The sequence below is a fragment of the Aristolochia californica genome, unplaced genomic scaffold, assembly GCF_029961685.1.
Source record: "Aristolochia californica isolate CCGP_79_NKW_82.1479 unplaced genomic scaffold, dmAriCali1.0.hap1 SCAF_16, whole genome shotgun sequence".
NCBI classification, from domain to species: Eukaryota; Viridiplantae; Streptophyta; class Magnoliopsida; order Piperales; family Aristolochiaceae; genus Aristolochia; species Aristolochia californica.
Window position 1 is genome coordinate 4,355,038 of NW_027181837.1, and position 10,661 is coordinate 4,365,698.

Here is a 10,661-nt window from a genome sequence, read left to right on the forward strand (position 1 = left end):
ACAGTACAATTATATCCAATTTATTATTAAAGTATCTTTTTTTTTTTCAGGTTTCTTGTTTTTTAACAAAATTATCATTCAGTCCTCAGACTTGGGACTATTATATAAGTTTCTAAATTTTTATTAATTCACGGTTGAGCTAACACTCATTACTATAGTAAATAATTTATGATAGTGACTAAGAACATATAAAAATCTAAACCTTCTAAAACAAGAGACTGTAATTGGCCATCTGAGCTAACCTCTATGTGAATGGATCGTTTTAGAGGCCCTACATATAAAATGTGAGTCAATCCCCACAGACCCATGATATGTTAAGTATCAACAGTGATTGATTTAAATTAATTAAGAAAATAAGGATTTTGCTCATGTATATTGAACCATTTTGACAGAGTTGTTCCCAGGTTGGAAGTTTGCTGAAGTAAACAAAAACTCCATGGAAGAACATGTAAAGATAACCAAGCTTGAAAGCACCGACAGATTCATGAATTTACCAAAGGGCCTCCTTGACCATATCCTTTCTTTGCTTCCAATGAAGACCACAGTACAAACCTCAGTTCTATCTGAGGAATGGCAAAACCAGTGGAAAGATGATTGAGAAGTTTCGGCTCTGCTTCTGCCCAAGTATTGATTATATGGATTGAACTTGTCATAGCAAAAGAGGTTCAAGAACTTGATCTTAACTTCAGGGGTGAACCGCTGAGCTATAACCAAAATGCGCTTGTTAGGCCATTTGAACACCAGTATTTGCCAAATTGCTTCTATACTTCCTCCTCAGTAACCTCACTGAAGCTCACATGTTGCTCCTTCATACCTCCTGTAAACTTATATGGTTTTTGCTCCCTCAAAAGGCTTTATCTTCGTGACATGAAGATTTCAGGCGAGTTGATCGGTGCAATGGTCTGCGATTCTCCTCTTCTTGAGGATTTTAAAGCCGAAGCCTGCAGCCATCTTGATGCAATGAAGATTAATAATCTTCGAATGAAACGCTTGACAATTGATTGTTGCTGGAATGCCAATAAAATTGTAGTTTTTGCACCAAACCTTCTCTCAGAAACGCCAGTGTTGGAGAACGTTTCACTTTTGTCAAATGCTACCATCCATGTCTGCACCACGTTCACTACCAGCAAGGTCAATAAAAGAATTTTTTCCAATGACCTTCGCAGGCTTGGATTCATTTCCATCATTATGGAGTCTGGATTCAGTGACTTCATGGTGATTCTTAATTGCAAGCTGAAGAATAGGATGAGATCTGGACGACTCCTCATTAGTGCCAGTAGAACCTGTACTTCTTGCTGCATTTCCCTTTTCAATAATTCCTTAACTATTTGTACATCTGAAACTTCAAACTCCTGCAATCCAACAATGCACCGTTTCCCTCATGCACAGTTTCCTGATGAATGATCATTAAAGAAAAGGAATTAGACACAAAAACAAAAACTCAAGTTCCGCAAATTTTGATTACGGTGTGTATCATAACTATCCAACACAAGTTCTGCGAATTTTGATTATGATGTGTATGTGTGCACGTGCCAAATCAAAATTTACAAAACTCATCAAAGTTACAAATTCAAGTCGCAAGCCAAGAGTTTTTGGGTTGCTCATCCAGTTCTAATTTTCATTTTCCCAACCACATAAAAAATGTATTAAGGATCCTCAATATATACACATCCATCTATTTATAAATAAAATAGCACTAAAATAAAAATTCATGACATAAACAATAAGTCATTTACCTCATCATTTGTAACATGCTCATCAGGAACAGCATCAAAACAAAATTCATGCTTCTCAACGTACGCAATCAAATCCACCTTTTCACATTAATATTTGTAATTAGCACCCAAGTACAGACGATATATAAGAAGAGGAAAACATTAATGTTATTCTTACCTAACCTAGCATCCACAAAACTATTGCCTTACTTAAAAGGCAAGATGTATGGCATTAAATACATGGAAAGAAACAATCGCACCTTAAGCTTGGGTTCGTGAACTGTTAAGGCGTTGTCATGGACAGTTACAATATCATCCTCTTTTCGTGACAATTCCTTCTTGTTCAAGGGCCTCTTATGCACCTGCAATGCATATAAAAAAAAGTTAAACAAACAATACAAAAAAACAAGAAAAATCACAAGATCACTAAGTCAGATCTACCTTACCAAAAAATTGAAATAATGACTTAAATTACCTAAAATAAAAATGTAAAGATAAATTAAAAAAATGATAATTTTGAAAAAGATAAAGAGTAGATTGGAGATCTTTGAGAGGTTCCAATTGACACATTGAAAAGTGATTTCTCACAGCAAATTGGAAGAGAACTGCAGACTTTGGGAGCAAAATGTCATCCATGTGATCTGTTGTTTCTTCACTCAGCAGCAGTCACAAACAAGAAAATGGACCTGACCACAACAATTGTAAAAGTACTTGCTGGTTATGCAGAAAGAAAGACCAGGATGCTGACTTATTTGGTGATATTGTTGAAATACAGAAGCCAAGAAACATCTTCAAGTGAGATATTCCACAATCAGGCCTAAGTTTATCCTCATGTGCATGTAGAGAGAACAATTCCAACCACCCATAATACAATGTGGATGCAACATCATCTAATGAAAGTTATTGATTAAAAAAAAGGACTAGATCAATGCTGTAAATAAATACTGGACTTAATAATTAAAAGACAGCTGGACATGTAGATAAAAATAATTTCACTAGAAAATTGCAAATTTCATTCTATTTTCTCATGTTTTTCAGAAACCTGATATGAAGAAACAAAAAGGAATAACTAGAAAGTCTGCAATTGTAGAAATTTGTGGTCAACAAGTTTTTGGCAACTCAAATTTTCTTTTTACCTTCTTTTGCATGTTTCACTGCATGCCTATTGGCACAGGCAAATGGAGCACCATATACACTGCTCTTAATCCAATTTTGTTTTTAAAAGGGGTAATAAAATATTTTAATAAAAAGACAATTATACATATCATAATAGTAAAACCTTTTCAATTTTGAAATAAACATTTGCATCATACCCAAACACCACCAAATATCACAAGCTTGACCATAGTTCAAGACAATCCCAGTAGTAGCAATGCATAAAATATTGATAAAACAGAACTTAGATAAGTCAAAACACCATTTAACAGTAGGAAGGAATAAAAAAGGGGAAAGGAGGAAAATAAGGCTGCAAATTATAGAACATAGTCTCCAAACACCAGGATGATACCATGTCATAAAGTGTAAATCTGTAAGAGCCGCTCGGAAAATGAAACTCGTACAAGCAAATCGATATTAACTGAAAGAAAACATACCACAACTTTGATCTTAGCCAGATTGCCCTCCTTTGAAGTTGTTTCTTTTTCATGAATTCTCTTTTCTTCTCATTAGTGGATACCCTCATCAAGGCATCTGCTTGACCTCTCTGTTTTTTTTTTTTTTTAAAGGATGTATATATTAACAAAAAAACAAAGAATTACAGAAGGACAAGGAGCAATTCCCTAACAACAAGAGATTGTAAGGAAACTCCTGACTTGGCAAACACATCTGCCACCGAGTTAGCAGATCTCGGAAATGCTTGATCTCTCTGTTGTCTGTTATTGATTGCATCCACATCATTATCGAATCCCCTACCAGTGACTGCAGGCATGAAAGGTGATGCTCAAAGGGCTCGGACATAACATGCTGCCAAGAACCAAACAGAATAACTAAATCAAGTCAACTTAGCTTTTTTTATGAAACAGTACAATGATGCATTATAAAAAACAGGGATGTATAATTAACCCAACATCAAGAGAGAAAAGAGCAAAGATAAAAAAATTTGAAATCATTCTGATCTTCTGCAGACCCTTTCTTACTTAAGTGATTTAAAAAAACAAAAGATATCTAGAAAAGTTCTTCTAAAAAAAATATAACTAGAAAAATGCTCTGCCATCCCAAAAACTAAGAATGTTATGTTCCTTCATTTTCTACTCAAATTCCTGATTCACATTTTTAGGCATGGAAACTGTCACAACCATTAGAGCCCTGCATAGCTGCAGTTCACAGCTAGCCCTAAGAAAATAAATTTTACACTCATACACATTTTCGGTTACTCAGATTAGTCAGCATAGGCCTATTAGTAGCCAATACATCTTGACTCCAAAACTAAAATTTTACTTTCGGCAATTTTACACTTTTTCTTGCAACTTCACATCTAATTTAAATAAATTCACTACTTGGTACCCCCAGAGCTCACAGAACTACTTTCTTATGGTTTAAGTGATTTAAAAAAAAATTGAAATCATTCTGATCTTCAGCACACCCTTTCTTACTTAAGTGATTTAAAAAAACAAAAGATAACTAGAAAAGTTCTTCTAAAAAAAATATAACTAGAAAAATGCTCTGCCATCCTTTCACCATCGTTCAATGAAAGGGTCAATAAACTGAAAATGTAAACATGATCAATTACTCTCAACTATAACCTTTCTTGTGTTTTCCAGAAAGGCGGAAAGAAATGTGCCTTTTTATGCATCATTTATTTCATGAAATACATCCCAAAGCAAGTAGCTGCAGTTGCAGTTTCAAAAGAACTGTTTTTTAAAACACATTAGGAAAGAACATTCATGTTTGTGGGGCAGCCATTCTTTTGCAAAATTGGTATCTAAGATCAGAAGTAGATAAATTTGTCATAAGAGACCTGAATAGACTGCACTTGCAAAGATCATCAATATTGTGGGTATCTCAAATAAAGAAGCTGTACAATGGGAAACTAACCTCAACTGTATCTTTTGCATTTCTTTGGTTTCAGAAGAATAACATACCACAAACTGGCTTATTTGATTGTAGCATACTACACCCAGGGATCTTCCTCAAACCCCTCTCTTTAGCCATCTTCCAAATGTTTTCTACTTCACTCCATTTACCTGCGTCAACATATATACTTGCCACCAAGGCATAAGCACCAGAGTTTAGGGGCTCTAACTGCAGCAATTTCCTACCTATAACCTCTCCCAACTCAGTGTTTCTGTGAACTCTACATGCAGCCACCAATGCACTTAAGGCGCTGATACTTTGTCCAAATGGAGAGCATTTCACCAGATCATGAGCTTCCTCCAGACGACCTGCTCTGCCAAACAAATCAATTATGCATGAATAGTGTTCTTCTCTTGGTGTAATTTGATGCTCAGCCTTCATAGACTGGAAGATGAGCAAACCCAATTCAACTAGTCCTGTATGGCTACAAACGGAGAGCACTGAAGAAAACGTTTGCTCATCGGGCTTGATATTTTGCAATTGCATCTCACGAAAATGTTGAAGGGCTCCTATGCACTCACCATGCATGCCATATGCAGCAATGATGGTGTTCCAGGAAGTGAGACACTTGCTCCCCAAGCTATCAAACAACAATTTTGAAACATCTAATCTTCCACACTTTGAGTAAGTTATCATCATAGAATTAATGATAGAAGTTTCTCCTTCCAGGTGATTGCGCTGGACATAACCATGAACTTCCTTGGTTTGTTTTAAGCATCCAAGATGAGAAAAGGCCTGTAGCAAACCTAAAATTGTGACAGAATCAAGACCAACTCTTGCTTCCTGCATTAGAAAAAATAAGGTTATGGCTTCATCTGCATGCCCATGGTTTACATAACCCATTATCATTGAGGTCCAAGACACCAAGTCTTTCCAATTTATCCTATTGAAAACCTGTCTAGCTAAGTCAAGACGCCCAAATTTTGTGTACATGTGTAGAATTTGATTGGAAACTTCCACATCTAAGTCAAACCCACACCTGATTATGTATGCATGAACTGTTCTGCCGTTTCTTGAATCACCCAAATCACCACATGCACCAAGAATATTCAGAATAGTTGCAGTGTTAGGTTTAATGCCCTCTTCTAGCATTACACAAGACATTTCAAAGGCCTTATCAGGTAAACCTGAGCTGAGAAACCCGGCAACAATAACATTATACAAAATAACATCTCTTCTTGTTATCCTATCAAATAAATATTCTGCCATCTTTCTTCTGTCACATCTCATATACACATCAATTAAAGCAGTAGTAGCAATCACATCCAGAAGATTCTCCTGTCTAATAACATAACTGTGTATACTCGTGCCCCAGTGGAGGCACTTAAGATATGCACAGCCAATAAGTGCATTAGCTATGCTGATAGAGTCTGGTTTAATGCCCTCCCTTGTCAACAGAGCAAACAGTTTTACACCCTCAAAAGCTCGTCCATATTGGACCAAACCACAAATCATGGAATTCCAAGATGCAAGATTTTCCGTTTTACTTTGTCCAAATATGAGCTCTGCGGAGATTAAATCTTCACTTTTAATATACATGCCTATGAGACTGGTCTCAAGAACTTCATCAAGATGACCCATTCCTCGTCTAATGGCATAAGCATGGATTGACCGACCCTGTACAAGTCCTTTCATCTGACCGGCTGCCTGGAGCAAGCTCACAAGAGTAACTCTGTTAGGAATGAATCCTTCTTTTTGCATATATGAAGCAATTCGAAAGGCCTCACAAGCATGACAATAAGGCATCTGTGCATACCCAGTTATGAATGTTGTATAAACAACAATATCCTTCTTTGGAATTTCTTCAAACACCCTTTTCGCATCCTCAATGTGTCTGCTTTTTGAGTAGAATCCAATAAGTGAAGAGCCAACAAATCCGTCATCATTTAGATTTACCTTAAAAGTATCTGCATGAATCTGTCTTCCAAGTTCCTCAAATCCAAGCTCCGTACAACATTTCAGACTGAAATTTAGCGATGAACTGCCTATACCGATTCCTCGCCGCTTTATTATTAAATAAAGATGCAGAACTTCAGTAAAATGGCCAGCTCTGAAGTATCCAACAATAATTGAAGTCCATAAAGAGATATTTCTGTTAATAATATTGTTAAAAACCCATTTTGATTTACTTAGTTCATCAAATCTAGTATAACAGTTCACCAATTTAGAACCAAGAAATATGCTACTTCCAAGGCCAAATGTAAAAATGCGAGCATGAATCCTTCTCAGAAATTCAATATCCGTACATGTTTCCAAAAACGAAGCAAGTTTATGTACACTTGGAAGTTCTTCAGCGACTGATGTTGCTCCCTCAAAATGACAAAGCAATTTTTGGTAGCTTGTACTAATTTTTGAAAGTAGCATGTCGAAGCGCAGTGGACGACAAGAGGATGGGAAACCAGCAGAAGTTCCCTCGACGGAAGCGCTGGAGGTGGAGAAGCTCGCTAGTGGAGACGAGGCCACGCGGGTTCGACTTGGTGGCGTGGCCCACGCTGGTGCGTGGTTTTAGGGTTTAGGGCTCGAGACGAGGGTGCCAAACCGGGCTCGACGCGGGCGCGATGAGTAACTATTGTAAGAAACCGGCTCAGTGTTCTGTTTGTGAAATTTTGAAAGTAATAAAAAGATTCATTTTCTCCACAATTACAAAAGTTCAATCTTTTTCCGTAAGCGAGGTTGGAAGTGGAAGACCGACAGGGTGACGATGGGTGGATCGCGGAGAAGACTGAAGAAGTCCCGTTCCAAGGTCCGCATTGCACTCCCCAGAAAGAAGCCCCATGTCTTCAAGCCTTCTTTCACCATTCCTCCCAAGCTGCGGTCCCTCATAGCCCCGTACTCTCTCTCTCCTTTTACGTGCCTTTTGTTTCCATCTCGTTTGTTTTCAGAGACTTGCGAAAACTGGTTCTATTTCTTCTCTTTTTTCCGTACTTATGCTCGTTTCCTTTCCTAACTATTAGAGAAGGGACACAATGGGACGAGACTGCCAGCGTTTTGGACAACTACCGCTCTTTCGGCGTAGTTTCAAACCCTAATTTGGTGGGCGCCTTATCTCGAACGTCTCAAAAGATCGAAAGCGTTTCTCTGCAAGTTCCTCCTGCCCCTGATTCCATCAATCTCGACGACGTTGATAGTGGCAGTGACCTTGAAGAAGACGGTACGCATTTTGTCTTTTTTTTTTTTTTATGTATTCCTGGATACTCGTTGAGATATCTAAGGTTCTCCTAGCCTAGTCTTGTTGCTTTAGGGTTTCGGACCTCTTATAATCCCCAGCTTGGTCGTAGCTCTGACATTTGGGGTTTTAGGGTTTTAGGGGCTTCTTCTTCACTCTACATTAATATGGGATTTGATATTCTTGCCATTGTAGATTTAAAGTCAGCGCTTGGGAAGAAAAGAAGAGATGGAAAAAAAGCACCTATGCAACCATTGACTGCAATACAACGAGTTTATGTAGCTCGACTGATAGAAAAATATGGTGATGACTACGCGGTTGTAATTCGCTTTCTCTTTTTCTTTTTTTGTTTGAACCAGTCTCGATTGAAAATACTTCAGTTTTCTCCGACATTAACATTGTTTGTGATCCTTGCAGAGGATGTTTCGGGATACAAAGTTGAACTCGATGCAACATTCGGTCGCATTTCTGAAAAATTTGTGCCAAAGGTTTTGTATCAAATCCAACCCCATTCTCCGCCTGAAAACATGATCTTTAGCATTAGAAATTGAGATAAAGAGGTATGTAGCCCAAAGCTCTCTTGAGTTAAGAGTGATGAAACCAGTTATGGTCTTCCTACTTTGGTGGAAAGATGATAAAAAGTAATGTTTGTGCATGACTTGATCAACAAATCTGCAATTTCCAGCAGAAAACAGTCTCTACGTTAGTGTTGAAAGGTGGTGTCTTGCTGTGCTTCCTTATATTTTTCCTTTTTTCTTGTGAACACAGAGAAACTCTAATTCAATTATCTACTTTTTGCTTACAAAGGGTTAGTCCTTATTTTTATTCTATTCTTTGAAATCTTGTTACATTTCATTTTCAAGTTTTTTTTTTTTTAAAAAAAAAAGCAATAGGGAACTTTGGAGTGAGGTCCATTAAACTTCTTTTTTCTTGTTTAAGTTGCAGCTTATTTGTTACACTTATGATGATTTTGTTAGAGAATGCACGGCCTTCTCTTATGGTTAGTGTGCTTATAAGGATAATCTGGATAATAGTGATCCAAGCCAATGGCTTTATGGTCAAGCAAATCAAAGTTGTCTTCTAATCTTGGTTTGAGGATAAGTTTTGCTCCAATTAGGAATCTAAAGCCCCTCTAAATCAAAAGGAAAAAAATCAAGATATTGGCAAGGGAAGAGAAAACCCTAGTGGTGACTGTCTTTGGAAAAAGCAATAAGGTTCTTAAGTTAGGAGAAAACATAGATTCGTACTGGGTCTAGCTTCTTTTAAATTTTAATCATATAAGAAAGGTTAATAACACTAATCAAACTCCTATAAATTGTTCTTTTTTTATACTCAACTCTCAAGTTGGTAACATACTAAAGACTTCCTCGATCCTTTTACAGATATTTACTGTGTCTTGAGCACATTAATGTCAACAAGCTTTTAACACTTAAATCTCCTCAAGATCTTCCATGTCCCCATCTCTTATTTGAAGGTTATTTGAAATTGGTCTTTCTTCCTCTCATTTTTTGTATTCTCTCCATCCTTTCGAGTTTCTAGATTTGTCTTTGAAACCTCCATTGCTTTAGTTTTTTATGCTTTAAACTCAGGAGCCATAATACATGTTGTGAGTTAGTTTACAATCCTACATGCATTTATAGTATAGAATGACATTTCCTAAAACAGAAAAAATGTAGAGCCTCTGAAATAGGAGACTTTGATGGTCTCTTGAATGGATCTCATTCACCTCTATGTCAGTGTTTCAAAGTTTCTACATTTTTTTTGCTTAAGCAAATCCTAACTCTTTTGTACTTTGTAATACTATATTTTGATTCAAAGTGCTTTGAAATTTAATGAAATATTCTTGTCTAGATTCATGACAAAGAGAAATAAAAAGTAAAATTATTTTTTTGCTTTATTAGAATATGTGATCCATCAATGATAAACTACATTTTGGAGTTTAGATCAAACTTGGCAAAAGTCTTACATATAAAACATGAGTTTCAGCCTTGGTTGTTAAACCAATCTCTATAGACCTACGATATGTTAATTAATAATTAAGCATATAAATCTATTATTTTATATTTTTCTAATATCTTGATTTCCAAAGGTTAGAATCAAAAGATTTGTGTTGTCCACCCTCACCATAAGGCTTTAATGCTGAACACATGAAAGTGGGAACCTTGTTCAACTATTGATGCGCATTAAAAAATCTGAGTGGAGAGCTATGTGATCCCTGTTGACAATATTTTTTTCTTTTACTTCATGGAGAACATTTTGAGGAAGTCATCTTCAACTCTTCCTGATAAAGAGAACTTCAATTCTCTGCATATATGAAAGAGATTTGATGCTTTTGTCCAACAAAAGTAAAAAATAATTTCTTGCATGAGATGAAAACAGATCTTTCAAGCACACTGTTTCCAATGCCACACTTCAACTTTAGATGAAATTAGGATCATCCTTTCATGCGAAATGCCCTTGATTTCATCTCTTCGGAAGTTTTATGTGGTTTTTGTAATGGGCTCCAAATATTAGCTCTTTTGTTTGACAATAGGAGGGGTTCAAGGATTTAGAATTAGATATTTCCATTTTTTTGTTTTTGTTTTTGTAGTTTTGTTCGTCGAGTTCTCCCTTCAATTTGGATGTCAAATAAAGCCAAAGGTCACTCAAGTATTTTGGCAAGTAATAGAAAATTAGCACTCCATTACATTCTTTCTTCTATCTTTTTC

General features: G+C 36.4%; 3 protein-coding genes across 4 annotated transcripts; 1 reads left to right on the forward strand and 2 right to left on the reverse strand.

Annotated features, from left to right (window-relative positions):
* Positions 1-374: 374 nt before the first annotated feature.
* LOC137953893 (uncharacterized) lies at positions 375-3,579 on the reverse strand. Its single transcript, XM_068801440.1, has 4 exons — positions 3,308-3,579; positions 1,976-2,077; positions 1,737-1,814; positions 375-1,393 (listed from the first exon to the last, which is right to left on the reverse strand). Exon 4 carries the CDS (start codon positions 1,299-1,301, stop codon positions 855-857), a length of 447 nt encoding a protein of 148 aa, XP_068657541.1. The 5' UTR covers positions 1,302-1,393; positions 1,737-1,814; positions 1,976-2,077; positions 3,308-3,579; the 3' UTR covers positions 375-854.
* Positions 3,580-3,581: 2 nt separating this feature from the next.
* Positions 3,582-7,151, reverse strand: LOC137953613 (pentatricopeptide repeat-containing protein At5g39350-like). Its single transcript, XM_068801054.1, has 2 exons — positions 4,749-7,151; positions 3,582-3,677 (listed from the first exon to the last, which is right to left on the reverse strand). The coding sequence occupies exon 1, from the start codon at positions 7,149-7,151 to the stop codon at positions 4,779-4,781; it is 2,373 nt and encodes a 790-aa protein (XP_068657155.1). The 3' UTR covers positions 3,582-3,677; positions 4,749-4,778.
* Positions 7,152-7,441: 290 nt separating this feature from the next.
* Positions 7,442-8,793, forward strand: LOC137953785 (nucleolar protein 16-like). Of its 2 annotated transcripts, none has more exons than XM_068801293.1 (4): positions 7,442-7,616; positions 7,742-7,938; positions 8,149-8,270; positions 8,371-8,793. In XM_068801293.1, exons 1-4 carry the CDS (start codon positions 7,489-7,491, stop codon positions 8,482-8,484), a joined length of 561 nt encoding a protein of 186 aa, XP_068657394.1. In that variant the 5' UTR covers positions 7,442-7,488; the 3' UTR covers positions 8,485-8,793. The 2 variants fall into 2 exon arrangements, with proteins under 2 accessions (XP_068657394.1, XP_068657393.1); XM_068801292.1 differs by having other exon boundaries at positions 8,149-8,256.
* The last annotated feature ends 1,868 nt before the right edge of the window (positions 8,794-10,661 follow it).